This window comes from Oryzias latipes, chromosome 6 (genome assembly GCF_002234675.1).
Source record: "Oryzias latipes chromosome 6, ASM223467v1".
NCBI lineage: Eukaryota > Metazoa > Chordata > Actinopteri > Beloniformes > Adrianichthyidae > Oryzias > Oryzias latipes.
The window spans coordinates 10,141,294-10,155,927 of NC_019864.2; the positions used below are offsets into that span (position 1 = coordinate 10,141,294).

At 42.7% G+C, this 14,634-nt stretch overlaps 2 protein-coding genes and 8 non-coding genes across 10 annotated transcripts; all 10 read left to right on the forward strand.

Moving 5' to 3' along the window:
- The first annotated feature begins 1,839 nt into the window (after positions 1-1,839).
- Positions 1,840-1,912, forward strand: trnak-cuu. The gene has a single exon. It is a non-coding gene; the product is annotated as a tRNA-Lys (tRNA).
- A 603-nt stretch (positions 1,913-2,515) lies between these two features.
- Positions 2,516-2,604, forward strand: trnay-gua. Its single transcript is given in 2 exon segments — positions 2,516-2,552; positions 2,569-2,604. It is a non-coding gene; the product is annotated as a tRNA-Tyr (tRNA).
- Positions 2,605-2,729: 125 nt separating this feature from the next.
- trnar-acg lies at positions 2,730-2,802 on the forward strand. The gene has a single exon. It is a non-coding gene; the product is annotated as a tRNA-Arg (tRNA).
- Positions 2,803-3,192: 390 nt separating this feature from the next.
- On the forward strand, positions 3,193-3,265 carry trnak-cuu. The gene has a single exon. It is a non-coding gene; the product is annotated as a tRNA-Lys (tRNA).
- A 2,640-nt stretch (positions 3,266-5,905) lies between these two features.
- Positions 5,906-5,994, forward strand: trnay-gua. The gene is given in 2 exon segments: positions 5,906-5,942; positions 5,959-5,994. It is a non-coding gene; the product is annotated as a tRNA-Tyr (tRNA).
- A 124-nt stretch (positions 5,995-6,118) lies between these two features.
- trnar-acg lies at positions 6,119-6,191 on the forward strand. The gene has a single exon. It is a non-coding gene; the product is annotated as a tRNA-Arg (tRNA).
- Positions 6,192-6,580: 389 nt separating this feature from the next.
- Positions 6,581-6,653, forward strand: trnak-cuu. Its single transcript has one exon. It is a non-coding gene; the product is annotated as a tRNA-Lys (tRNA).
- A 601-nt stretch (positions 6,654-7,254) lies between these two features.
- trnay-gua lies at positions 7,255-7,343 on the forward strand. Its single transcript is given in 2 exon segments — positions 7,255-7,291; positions 7,308-7,343. It is a non-coding gene; the product is annotated as a tRNA-Tyr (tRNA).
- Positions 7,344-9,120: 1,777 nt separating this feature from the next.
- Positions 9,121-11,353, forward strand: LOC105358316. Its single transcript, XM_023955635.1, has 3 exons — positions 9,121-9,320; positions 9,413-9,757; positions 10,000-11,353. The coding sequence occupies exons 1-3, from the start codon at positions 9,122-9,124 to the stop codon at positions 10,845-10,847; spliced, it is 1,392 nt and encodes a 463-aa protein (XP_023811403.1). The 5' UTR covers position 9,121; the 3' UTR covers positions 10,848-11,353.
- LOC110014613 lies at positions 10,884-13,866 on the forward strand. Its single transcript, XM_023955443.1, has 8 exons — positions 10,884-11,580; positions 11,702-11,908; positions 11,981-12,364; positions 12,538-12,590; positions 12,671-12,924; positions 13,063-13,308; positions 13,574-13,784; positions 13,831-13,866. The coding sequence occupies exons 1-8, from the start codon at positions 10,884-10,886 to the stop codon at positions 13,864-13,866; spliced, it is 2,088 nt and encodes a 695-aa protein (XP_023811211.1).
- The last annotated feature ends 768 nt before the right edge of the window (positions 13,867-14,634 follow it).

Genomic DNA, 14,634 nt, shown 5'->3' on the forward strand with positions numbered 1-14,634 from the left:
TCTCCATCTCCATTTGTGGAGTGGGCTGGAGAGAATCACCTGCTGCTCAATGTGGACAAGACCAGGGAAATGGTGATCGACTTCCAGAGGAAAAGGACAGTCTTACAACCCCTCTGCATCCTGGGCAAGGATGTGGAAGCGGTGGAGGAGTATAAATATCTGGGTGTGACTATCGACAGCAGACTGAGCTGGAGGAGCCACAGCCCTGCTGTGTACAAGAAGGCCTGCAGCAGACTCTACTTCCTAAGGAAGCTAAAGGCCATTTAATGTGTGCAGCAAGATGCTGGGGATCTTCTACCAGTCTGTGGTAGCCAGCACCTTGTTCTCCTCCGTGGTCTGTTGGGGAAGCAGCATTGCAGTCAGTGACACCAAAAGACTGAACAAGGCGATCAGGAAGGCGGGTTCTGTCATTGGCTGCAAACAGGAAACTTTTGAAGCAGTGATGGAGAGTGTGGCAGTTTCCCCTGATTGAAACTCCACACAGGAACTCAAACATACAGACACACACACATCATATACTCAGGGACTAAGCTAATGCTGGTTGGGTGGGTGCACACATTCAACCATTTAAAACATCTTAGCAAGTTCCTGATAGCAACACACACTGATATACACACTGTTAACTCCTTTATTCCTTTATTATTTTGGGTGCTTTGTTTGGGTGTATTATGTTTATGTATTTTTGTATGTCTTACTGACTTGTGTCTTACCTTTTTCAGTTTCATTTCCTGGGTCAAAGGACCCAATCTCTGGGTTTGGTAGGCTTTTGTAGGGCCTGACCAAAAATCAGCAATTAACCTCAACTGAAACCACCTGGCCCAGGGGAGGGGCCATGTCTTATAAAAGAGTGTGAATTTTGGTTCATGAGAGAGGTAGTTTGGGTTTCAGAGCATGTATGGACATTGCTGCTGGTTACCTGCTGTAAAATAAAAATAACAGCCATTTTCCCCATTCACAAAAACCTTGTGGAGTGGTTTTTATTGGTCTTGCCTTGGACCTGTCGGTCTCACTCCGGACAGGAGCGTGACAGAGAGGAGGTTACTAAACAAGATCTTTTCCATCATGGACAACCCAGAGCATCCTCTCCACCCTGTTCTGGACAAACAGCGGAGCTCCTTCTCTAGAAGGCTCAGACAGCTCTGCTCCAGAACTGCCCGGTACCAGAAATCCTTCCTGCCCAATACTATAACCCTGTTCAATAACTCACAATGCAGAAGATAACCTTTGCACATTTTTTTCTCTTTCTTTTATTTTGCACATTTCTTTTGCACATCTCTTTGGCTGTCCTGTTGTCTGATGAAACAAATATTGAACTGCTAGTCAAAATGTGCTACATTATGTTTTGAGAAAAAGTGGTGGGGGTGTGAGTGTTACAACCCTCAGCATAATGTCATACACCCGTACTGATGCACTCCATGAAACAGAGAGCATGATGGTAAAAGGACATTATGTGGACAAATAATAACATCTCAACACATGAGCTAAAAACGTTAGTCTTGGGAAAAGATCAGTCTAACTAATGGACTATGCCTCACAAATGTGTGGGAAGTTTGGGGACCACAGTGAAAAATTATTTTGAATGGCTTTTATTTGGTTCTTCAAATAAAAGTGCATAGACACAAGAAAAACTTTAAGCTATCCTGAGGCTCAAGAGTTCATGCAGTTGACATTCTTGTCTTACAAAATGTAGCCCAGACTACATTCTTAAAAAACGTAGTGAACTCACTTTTATTAACCACAAAACCTCACAGAATATCGTGCAATTGGGCGTCATCTTGTCTTAAAAAGACTTCACAATAGCGCTTTTTTTTTCTTTTTAGGATTTTTGTTGATTTTTAAACCTGGCTGGCTCAGTCGGTATAGCATGAGACTCTTAATCTCAGGGTGGTGGGTTTGAGCCCCACGTCGGGCGATGACTTGACTGAAGCTGTCAGTATGATTTCAGTTAAGCTATTTGTTTGTTGTGCCATTGCACAAGCAAAATGGTCCTGAGGTCATCTTCCAAGACCCCCCTCCAATAAGCTTCAGTTACTCCACCAGGAATCCTTGGTTTGGTTGCTAAGAATCACTAAAGGTCTTTGATGACCCTTAAATGATTAGTTTTTTAACGTCAATGTTCAGCAATCATTATGAAACATGCCAATTCTTTGCAAAAGGATCATTGAAAAATGTTTGTATGGACACAGAATTCCTCAGCAAGCTGCATTGGATGAAGGAGACAGAGGCTTACACCTCTCTTTAGCACAACCTTGAGATAGGGGAAAAACATCAATGACTAGCAAGAACTAAGAACCAAATTAGCTAAACTGCATATAGGGAGTGATGTTATCAAGGTACACCAAGTCACAGATGCTTGCTCAAGACAAGACATTTCACCAAATCTTGCCTTTGATGGTTCAGTGTCGCACTAGCATCCCCTGTTAGCAGAAGGCCTGAGTCACAATGGGTCCCTTTCAAGGAGTCTGTGGGACATGGTATATCCATAAAGAGGCCTGGAAAACTGCTGCTCCAATTCCCTTCGATAGCTCAGATGGTAGAGCGGAGGACTGTAGATGAAGCGGGACAGGTATCCTTAGGTCGCTGGTTCAATTCCGGCTCGAAGGAAGAGCTTTCACTTAAGGTGTGCTGACTGTCTTTTTTCTTTGGCAAATGGACCTTTGCCTTTCATATGCCTAAAAAAGCAAAAGAGGATCTTTGCACTCTGCGGGCCACGTGCATACAAATGCATGGGGCTAGTGGCGCAATGGATAACGCATCTGACTACGGATCAGAAGATTCTAGGTTCGACTCCTAGCTAGCTCCGCTTTTGGTCACCTCCACATTGCTAAAATGAGCAATTAGCCAACCCACACTGCAAATCATGAAAATCCCATAAGACACACTCAACAATCACCCTGTTTCTAGACCCAAAGCTTACCCTCACCTTGTCTTTCACAGAAAAGATCTCATCTTCCGTCACATTCGAGTGCCTCTTTCGGCTTTTATGGCCACCATTTTGCACAATCTTTCAGACATCATATTTGCACAAGTGAGCTGTTATCTGATAATCTTCGCTATCTTGTTGCATGCGCCAAAACAATTTCACCAGAAGGTTGAATGTACTCAGCTGTAAACGCAATAGATGTGTCGTTCACATCTCATTGGATTGGTATCTTGTTTTTTTTTTCTTCAAGGGCTCTGAAAGACTTTCATGCCTGGCTAGCTCAGTCGGTAGAGCATGAGACTCTTAATCTCAGGGTCGTGGGTTCGAGCCCCACGTCGGGCGATGACTTGACTGAAGCTGTCAGTATGATTTCAGTTAAGCTATTTGTTTGTTGTGCCATTGCAAAAGCACAAGTAAAATGGTGCTCAGGGGCCTGTTTCACAAAAGTAGGATAAGGGATTAAGCCAGCATATCTTGGTGATCCTGGCTCAATTGATCCCCAATCCGGTTGCACTAAAGCTGGATAGGGGGCAGGAGGATATGTTATGGTATAAATTACCATGGAGATTTATTCTGTGGAGCTAGCCTGCTCCAGACCAGGCTAAATTCCAGGATCTATTTAATCTCATCCCTAACATCAGTCAGCAGTCGCCTCAAATGGAAACCAATAGTTATTTCACTGCTCACTGTACATTGTTATCACATATAACTAGACCCACTGTCATTATTTAAACGTTTGTGATCATTAATTTCAATCATTTTGGATAAATAATGAGCTTTAGATGATGTTGCTATCATTAGATAATTTACCGTTTCCCATAGACTATAAGGCTATATGTAAAATGATAGAATATTAGGGCCACAGAGGGGAAAAAAAGACAAGTCATAATATTATAACCAGTTGTTTTAAAGGAGGATAGTTGTTAAAATGACAGATGTGGGGCATTTCGTGAAATTGTACCTCAGTATGGTTTCTTAAACGAAGACATGCTGATGTGCCAGAATATGAAGTATCACATTGTCATAACTATCGAAACTGTAAAAAGAATATGTTGCTTTTCTCCAGAAAGAACCAGTCTCATAAATTTATGACTTTATCCTTTTTCCTCAGTGGGGCCCTAGTACTCTGTCATACAAAATAATACACATTCCATTAAAATATGAAAACACAATGTGTAACATTATGTTCATTTATTGAATAAGGATAAAACAAAGCAGGTAAACTACACTCAAAAAACGTTCACTTTGAATGAACATAAAAAAATTATGGAAATGATTTCCACATGATTAGATAGCGTTACTTGAACAAAAATGAATCATATTGGTCCTACTTAATGTACTTAGGTTCAAACTAATAAATTTAAGTTGATTCAATCTAAATACTGCAGTTGGACCCAACTTTAAATTAATATTGTTGCTCACTCTTAAAAGATAAAAGTTGATCCAACTTAATTGAATCACTCCAATTGGTCACACCTCATTAAATTAAGTTTATTCAACTTAAATTTGTATGACTACCTAACAAAATTTATGTTGATATTACTTAATTTTTTGCTTTAATCTTATTTATACATCTGACAATGATAAGGTTTTCCAAAGTTTCTACCAATGGGTCTTTTAATTTTTACATCAAAGACATGTAATGCGCAGTAATGTCCCACATGACAAGACAGGAGTTCAAATAATGCAAATTCTGTTTTAAGTTACATGAACAGTTTACCGCACAAGGGGTTTGGTCATCATCCTCTCCCACACTCTAACTCATGGTGCAGAAAAGATATAAAACATGTCAGTTTAAATCACTAGTTAAAACAGAGTAAAACAGCTAGACAATAAAACCCATGGACAAAAACTCACACTTAGACCCCAATCTGCCCAGATAGACAAAGAAAATGGAATCCCACAATTCCTTGCGATTACTAATGTATCCAATTCAACGGTATCATGTTGGATCAACATGATTAAAATTAGTAACTTTTAAATGGATTATTTTTATGTATGATCGACATGATTCATTCACGTAAGATTAACAAACATAACATTTTCTGGTTGAAATGACAAATTACATTTTCATAAAATTAATTGGTTGGTAATTTAATTTAAAAAAATCTTGAGTGTGCTTTATCACTATGGCGGTGTTGCCTTTCTTCTTAATTATATCTTTTACCTCCTCGTATGCGTATGAGGATTTGTGCTTCCGACGGGGAAAAGTACGCGGCTCTAGTTGCCATGGTAAATCAGTTTATCTGTGATCTGTGGAGGGGTCTGTTTGAGTGAGCCGTGAGCGCGCACCTATCCAGGATTGGTTACACCTGGCTTGATGAATCCGTGTCTGCTCATCCTGGCTTGGTCTTTGTACAACCAATTAAGCCTGGACGCACATGTTTTGGATTCATTGAGCTCAGCTCAGTCATTTATCCCGGATGTCTTAATTCTACTTTTGTGCAACAGGCCCCTGGTCATCTTCCAAGCCCCCACCCCCCCACAATAAGCTTCAGTTACTCCACCAGGAATTGGTTGCTAAGAATCACTAAAGGTGTTTGATGATCCTTAAATGAGTAGTTCTTAACGTGCCTGTCAATGTTCAGCAATCATTATGAAACATGCCAATTCTTTGCAAAAAAATCATTGAAAAATGTTTGTATGGACACAGAATTCCTCAGCAAGCTGCATTGGATGAAGGAGACAGAGGCTTACACCTCTCTTTAGCAGAACCTTGGGATAGGGGAAAAACATCAATGACTAGCAAGAACTATAATCCAAATTAGCTAAACTGCATATAGGGAGTGATGTTATCAAGGTACACCAAGTCACAGATGCTTGCTCAAGACAAGACATTTCACCAAATCTTGCCTTTGATGGTTCAGTGTCGCACTAGCATCCCCTGTTAGCAGAAGGCCTGAGTCACAATGGGTCCCTTTCAAGGAGTCTGTGGGACATGGTATATCCATAAAGAGGCCTGGAAAACTGCTGCTCCAATTCCCTTCGATAGCTCAGATGGTAGAGCGGAGGACTGTAGATGAAGCGGGACAGGTATCCTTTGGTCGCCGGTTCAATTCCGGCTCGAAGGAAGAGCTTTCACTTAAGGTGGGCTGACTGTCTTTTTTCTTTGGCAAATGGACCTTTGCCTTTCATTGGCTGAAAAAGCAAAAGAGGATCTTTGCGCTCTGCGGGCCACGTGAATACAAACGCATGGGGCTAGTGGCGCAATGGATAACGCATCTGACTACGGATCACAAGATTCTAGGTTCGACTCCTAGCTAGCTCGGCTTTTGGTCACTTCCACATTGCTAAAATGAGCAATTAGCCAACCCACACTGCAAATCATGAAAATCCCATAAGACACACTCAACAATCACCCTGTTTCTAGACCCAAAGCTTACCCTCACCTTGTCTTTCACAGAAAAGATCTCATCTTCCGTCACATTCGAGTGCCTCTTTCGGCTTTTATGGCCACCATTTTGCACAATCAAACAGACATCATATTTGCACAAGTGAGCTGTTATCTGATAATCTTCGCTATCTTGTTGCATGCGCCAAAACAATTTCACCAGAAGGTTGAATGTACTCAGCTGTAAACGCAATAGATGTGTCGTTCACATCTCATTGGATTAGTACCTTGTTTTTTTTTCTTCAAGGGCTCTGAAAGACTTTCATGCCTGGCTAGCTCAGTCGGTAGAGCATGAGACTCTTAATCTCAGGGTAGTGGGTTCAAGCCCCACGTCGGGCGATGACTTGACTGAAGCTGTCAGTATGATTTCAGTTAAGCTATTTGTTTGTTGTGCCATTGCACAAGTAAAATGGTGCTCTGGTCATCTTCCAAGCCCCCCCCCCACAATAAGCTTCAGTTACTCCACCAGGAATTGGTTGCTAAGAATCACTAAAGGTGTTTGATGATCCTTAAATGAGTAGTTCTTAACGTGCCTGTCAATGTTCAGCAATCATTATGAAACATGCCAATTCTTTGCAAAAAGATCATTGAAAAATGTTTGTATGGACACAGAATTCCTCAGCAAGCTGCATTGGATGAAGGAGACAGAGGCTTACACCTCTCTTTAGCAGAACCTTGGGATAGGGGAAAAACATCAATGACTAGCAAGAACTAAGAACCAAATTAGCTAAACTGCATATAGGGAGTGATGTTGTCAAGGTACACCAAGTCACAGATGCTTGCTCAAGACAAGACATTTCACCAAATCTTGCCTTTGATGGTTCAGTGTCGCACTAGCATCCCCTGTTAGCAGAAGGCCTGAGTCACAATGGGTCCCTTTCAAGGAGTCTGTGGGACATGGTATATCCATAAAGAGGCCTGGAAAACTACTGCTCCATTCCCTTCGATAGCTCAGATGGTAGAGCGGAGGACTGTAGATGAAGCGGGACAGGTATCCTTAGGTCGCTGGTTCAATTCCGGCTCGAAGGAAGAGCTTTCACTTAAGGTGGGCTGACTGTCTTTTTTCTTTGGCAAATGGACCTTTGCCTTTCATTGGCTGAAAAAGCAAAAGAGGATCTTTGCACTCTGCGGGCCACGTGAATACAAACGCATGGGGCTAGTGGCGCCCCCGGCCGCTGGTTAGTCGAGCTCGATCTCGGTCATTCTTGGTTGTGATATCCAATCAAATCACTTACTTGCAACCAAGATTCGAACCTCTCCTCCAATAAGCTGTTCTCTAGCGTACGACATCTCGCCCAAGAGTAACCTAGAATTACCCAATCAGTTGCCACGATGAATTTCCGGGGCGATGACAAAGGACTAACCAATGAGATGCAAGAAGAGAGAAGAGCGCTTGAAAAAAAAAAAAAAAAAAAAAAAAGAGCGCTTCATTTGCATCTGCGAACATCGCTAAAAGTGTCGGAGCAAGATTTGATCCCGTTTTCAACGCTGATCACGACTTTTCACAGTAAGTACGGAGTTGTCATTGTGAAATTTAATTTTAAATGTTTGTGCTATCGTAATAACACGTTTTTGCTGATGGTATTACCTGTTGTACTCCGCTAGAAAGGTTGTTTTCCTTTGGTCATTTACAGTAAGTGTCCTCCATTGTTGTTGTTCAACCAGCGGGGTTTTTCCACTAACCGTGTAGTAAAATAACAAGTAAATCTTTTTTAATCGTCTGAAAGCGAGGCTAACTGAAATGTGTAACCGAACTTTTAGCAAGCAGCGGTGTTTTTCACGTTGGTCATTTACTGTATTGAAAACGTCAGGCCAAAAATAAAATCAGAGCATCAGCTGCTCAAATATGAATAATAACCGGACCTTTTACGTGTCGATTGCTGCTTCTTTGTGTTTGTTATTTGCCTTTCGGCCGCATGTTTTACTAGCGAGTACTTTAACACATGCACACGAATACTTTTATTTGTTCAAAGTTATTTTTGTTGTTTTTATTATTAAACACAAGAAAAATTTATGAATGAATTATTTCGGGAATGAGTCAGACTGTTGTCCTCAAGCTTTGCAATATGTTATTTTCTTTTGTTGTGTTTAATGTTTAGAATAATAGTAATTAATAATAATAATAATTAATAATAATTTAAATTAATAACATTCCGCAAAAAACAAGCAATTGGTATTTAAGAACACACAAAAAAATCAAAGTAAGTAATACAAGTATCCATCCAATCAAATAAAACTGGATTAAAGCCTTCCTGTAGCATTTTATTTTTTCATCTTGTGTTTGCACAGCTCATTTTATGGTTTACAATCTGCTTTTCTCATTTGATTCATTCAGCTTTTATGATGGAACCCAGATTCAGAAGACTGGCTAGTGGCATTCTGAATTTGTCAGACTCATCTGAAGCCTATTCCTATAAGAAGGCAAAAAAAGGAAAGCCATGGATGAAGCCCTTGTCCCCAGAAGCAGTACTGGAAAAGGCAACAAAGAACCTGCTGGATCATCAGGGAGATCTTTCCAACAGAAAGCATCTTCTTGGCTTCTTTGAGATCCAGTTTGGTATTTTCCAGGGCCAGACATTCAAATGGCTGCTGGAAAATGCTTTAGGTTATGCTGCCTACCTTGTTGCTGCTATGAAGAGAGATCCAACAGGGGGTAGTAAAGACACCAAGGATCATGCCAGCAACAAAGAAAGTTTCAGAGAATACATGGAAATGTTTCCATCTGCCAAAACTGCTGTGGCGATGAAAGAGGAGCAGTGGTCACGAGAGAAGACACAGCCTAGTTTGTCCAGCCAGCCGGACCATCGATGGCATCCTCTTCTTCTCAGACTCCATCAACGTCTAATCCTTCTGCTGCAAGACCTCCCAGTTCACCATCACACCCCAAAACTCCTCAGCCCATCTCCACCGCGTCTCTCTCTTCCCTATTAGTGGGTAATTTGGCCAAGGACAGAAACATTGAGAAAGCTGTAAAAAGGCTGGCGTCCCCATTTAAAGTCAGACCCTGTAAGAAAACAATTCTCTTTTTTTCCAAACCCTGAGTTACATTAAATCTTATTGGCAGTGGATGTTAATGCTGTGTTGTTGTTGTTTTTCAGCTTTGATACATGCACGGCCGCATTCCACATCCACAACTTTGAACAAGCCAGCTGGATCCCTTTCTTCCTCACCTGCGCTTGTAGGATCCCCCTTCACCCTCGAAGCCTCCCCCTCCTCCTCCTCCTCCTCCCTCCCAGTCGCAGGACCCTCTTCCCCACACCCAACTGTGGAAACCTCCATCAATCCTCCACAGACACCACCAGCCTTTGGCCCTAAAGCCAGTGAGCAGTTCTCCACCGCTGCAGGTCCAAAAACTCCCACCACATTTCCACCCGTGTCGAGTGAAGTGGACGACAGCACGCTTCTGGCAGAAGCACTCAGATGGGATAAATCTCCCTCAGCAAGTATGTACATTTTATATAGAATTTTTTATGTATTTACTCAAGCATGCATTTAAAGAAAAACACACCACACACACACACACACACCACTGACAAAACATTTTTATTTATATATTTAAACAAAACCCTTTTGCATTTGCTCTGACTGAAAAAGCTTTAAGGTTTAAGTGTCCCCTGAAATTTTAAATTGTATCCAAGCACAAATTCTATTAATAGACTTTTTTACCTTCTCTTTTTCCTTTCAGCACAAAGAGTGTGTCTTCCAGCCGGCTGGCTTCACACACTGCCTGAGGTGGACCAGAGATGGATGTCCAAAGCTCTTTTCAAATGGACAGCGCAAGGACATCCTGAACTGGACTTCAGCAGGGTGGACAGACTGTGGTGGTATCCTCCACAATTCCCATTGCACGTCACCAATGTCCCTCAGCCCGAAGACTATTTTGGCAGCCCCCTCTTCCTTTGGATGCCCCGAAAACTCTGGCAAGTCAAGCTGACATGTCCTCATTCAGATTGTCACAAAGGGCTTCTGACCTCATCTGGTGTTCATCAGAAGATCAGGCAAGTTATTTCTCTGGACATAACTTATTTTGTGGCATCTGAATATTTAGTTTGCAAAATATGCAAAAGAAAGGTCATCAGCTGGAGCCATGCCATCGTCTCCCAGCTGGATGTGGGGCACAGGGGGCAGTTTCCCTGCATCCTCACATCCAAGCTTGCCTGTGACCTGAGGGTGGTCACTTTGATGCGCCAGAGGGGTCTGGGAAACAGCAGCAGCCAGATTAGGAAGAAGGTGCAGGAGAGTCATTCAGAAGTGTGGCTGAAGAAGACTGTCCAGTACCTGACGGACTGTAAACAAGTCAAAGGGGCTGTTGAAAAGGGTCTCATAAGACCAGTCACGTTTTCACCTCCCCCTCCAATGCCTATTGTTCCAAAGCACAGGTGGCTGATGCAGGTCTACGCCCAAGATGTTCTCCAGAGGCTGACTGAGGTCAAGGCCTCAGTGACATCAACTTATGGACGCATCTTGAAGCTGGACTCCACCAAGAAAGTTGCTCGGAAACTGGCTGGAAGGGGTTTTGGAACAGCGACCTGAGCAACAAATGTTGGCAATGAGCACGGCCAAATAATAATGTCTGTGCTCACTGCTAGCGAAGGTTTTGGCCTGGGGCCAATGATCGAAGGACTCATAGGGAGATATGCAGTGGCTGGGGTACCTCCCCCTGAAGTGCTTTACGTCGACAGAGACTGCTGTGGAAACACGCTTCTTCGACGAATGTTCCAGAAGTGGAAAGACCTTAACATCCGCCTGGACATATGGCACTTCATGAGAAGGTTTTCGGTGGGCTGCACCACGGATTCACACCAGCTGTATGCGTCCTTCATGAGGCGCCTCAGCCACTGTCTCTTTATGTGGGATGAGGAAGATCTGACAGCCCTCAAGATCGCAAAGCGCTCCGAACTCTCTGCCAGGCTCACCAATCCCTCAGATGCTGACGTGCTGAGGTCCATTAGCCGCAGTGAGTTAGCCCTGCACTGCAGGAGAACGACACGTGGCTCTCAGGAGACTCTGGCTCTCATCAAAAGCCTCATCCAAGCTTTTGATGGGGACACTCTGGGGGTCCCTCTGATCAACTCGGAACGCATGGCTGGCATTTTAGCTGCTCAGGCAAAACATGTGGCCTGCATCCAGGACCCCGCAGGCATCCAGCTGTACACCAGGACGGGAACAATCCTGAAAGGAGGACATCGTTTGCCCACATACCGCTGTGCCAGAGGTTCAACATTCCTTGAATCTTTTCATCTTCACCTGAATAGGTTCATCCCTGGTAAGTTGTTCTTTTATCTTTCCTTGAAACACAAAAATCCTAAAATATTGTAAAAAATATAGAAAGCCATATGTATTTATGCATGGAAACGTGTGTTTTGTTTTTTCCATGGATACTACAGGCACCCTGGCAAGTGATGTCTTCTTCCAGGCCTACCTGTTAGATGGGCTGGCCAGGTGGAATGAAGACCGCGCTGTAGCCGCCACATCAGACAAGCAGCAGCAGCCATGCTCCTACGACCATCTCCTGCGGCATGCTGCTAACAGTTTGTCTGAGGAGGTCCTTGGCCAGGAAATTGTTCCCTATACTGGGCCAAGGAAATACACAGGTATGCACACTTTTTTTGAAAAGAACTTCAAAACCTTTTTTCTTCTTCTAATGAGTGCTTTGCCTTTTACAGGTGAACTTCTAGGGGTGGAGTACCTTTACCAGCAAACTGGTAAAGTTCTCCAAGATTACAGACAGGCTGTTGAAGAGTCGGAGACAATGGACATGGAGATTGAAGACAGCTTCAATGAACCCGAAGAGTTTGAAGACTTCACTGTGGCCACTTTGGAGCCAGTGAGGACCTTCACAGTCTCTTCAACGTCATCCTTGGCACCCACCAGCAGTCTGTCAGCTCCAGACCCTCAGCCTGGCCCCTCTTGGTCTCCTCCTCCTCCTGAGGGTCCCTCAGCGAGTGCGACACACTCAGCGCCTGGACCTACATCACCATCTCCCTCTTCATCACCTTCCGCCACCACCTCTGTTCCCCCTTGTGTCTTATCCCCCGCTGAACAGAGCAGTGAGTTTAGTTCAACTTTTCTATTGAAAAAAGAAAAAGTAAAGTAGTATGTATGTTTTTTATTTATTTACCGGTATTTTGTTTTGCAAATGGGAAAAAGGTCTAGGAGTGCTTTCATTATAAGGATTTATCATGTTACTGTTTATTAAGGGATTTGCTTTTTTCTTTTACAGCCTCCAAAACAGATCTGCCAGCAACCCCTCAACAGTTGGACTCTTCATGTGACGTAAGACTAAGTTCTTTTCAAAAGCATAAATGTCTTTTTTCTTTTAATTTGATTCACTAATTGTTGTTCTTGTTTTATAGGATTCTGTCGGCCCTGACAACGTGGAGGGTTATGGGGCCGTGCAGGAGCTGGCTGATTTCTTGGTCGGCCTCCGGCACAATAACCTTGTGGTGACTGCAGAGGAGTCAAACCGGATCGTTTCCCTGTGGCAGTCATTGGGGGATTATGACAAACAAAAAACGGTTTACTCCCAGCGTCACCAAGCCCACCTGAAGCAGGGTAGATTTAGAGCAACCAAAAAAATTGTAGCCCCCGGCGTTCAAAGCACAAAAAGGTGAGTAGACAAAAAACACAAAAGAGCTGAGCCACCAAAAGAAGTGACACAAAACAAAATGTTTGGCTTTAAAATAACACTTTAAATCATATATCCTTGTTTTTTTGTCCTTGCTTTTCCCCCTCTTTTTTCATTCAGGTGTTTTATCGGGGCTCACAGTCCTGCACAGTGGCCAGACTGCAACCGAGTGTCAGAGGCCATCTTTGTGAGACTCTGTGCCTTGTACCCAAACGCCGTCCGATGCGAAGCGAAGAAGGTTTCTCGGTTCACTATGGTGGTGCGAATGTACAGGACGATTAGAGAGTGTGTCGTCTCAAATGCCAGAATTATGAGCGAGACCACCATCCAGCTCCCAGAAGTAAATGCTGCTACAGTCACACAATGGTAAGTAAATTAGAATGATTTTAATACATGACATTTTCAGTCTATATGAATACATTTTCAACAACATCAAACAGAAAAATATAAGAAGCTGTATTCTCCAGAATGCATAGAGGAAAATCAAAACATTTTAATCAAAAAATAGGATCAAACAATAGTAGGGGGGGCTTTTTCATTTGTCTTGCATCTTATAAACACAAAGGCAGATGGGGCTGTTCCCCTGTTTTGATTCTATTGTTGAACCTTTTTGTTTTGCACATATTTACAGGTACAGCAGGCGGTGCCGGGCACAAGAAAAACTCATTTTAAACCAGGGCATCCCACAACCTGCTGCTTCCATGGCAGCTACAGAAAAACTTCCAGATCCACTCCAGAAAGGAACACCTTTACAGGTGGGGACCTCAGCTCAGCCGCACATTTTTGTGCTTCCGCCCAACACTGCTGGGGAGGCAAAACTTAAGGCAAAGCCACAGCTGCAGGCACTTGCACCCCAATTGAGTTCTACACCCTTCATCATCCCATCAGGATCCACCTCACAGGTTTTGGTTCCTCCCGTTTTAAATGTCCCATTCAGTTTTGTCCTGCCTCCTCCTCCTGCCGTGCCGATCATACTTGCTGTGCCGCCATCACCTCAGCCTCTTTCCAGCACGCCATACACGGCACAACAATACCGAAAGAGGAAAATGGAAGCAGAAAAAATGGGTATTATGAAAAGGAAATACATAAAAAAAACAGAAACCATAATGTGCAGCAAATGCGGTGGAAACAGACAGCCACCATCCCACCGTCAGTACTTTGGGAACTGGTTTTGTGAAGCAACAGAGACTCAGTCATTTGACAATTGGAGGGCTGAGCTACAGAAGCGTGGATATGGGAAAAAAAAGAGAGGAAATGACCCACCACCACCAGCACCACCACTTTAAACAAAAAGCAGTCCTTGCACAGAAAAACTTGCACATCCAAAGCACCTAATGTTTTATACTGGTTTATATAATTTTTTAAACATTGTAATGATGACACCATCTTTTATATATGTTTTCTATAATATTTTGTTGGTGTTTTCTGTAAGAGTTATTGTGTTTTTTAAGCTTCAAGTTGTCGTTCTTGTTTAAAAGGACCACCACCAGCACCACCACAAACAGAGCAGTCCTTGCACAGAAAAATTTGCACATCCCAAAGCACCTATTGTTTTATATTGGTTTATTTTTGTGCTTTTCTATATAGATTTTGTTTTTTCTAAAGTTAAACATTGTAATGATGATACCATCTTTTATATATTTTTTCTATAATATTTTGTTGATGTTTTCTGTAAGAATTATTGTGTTTTTT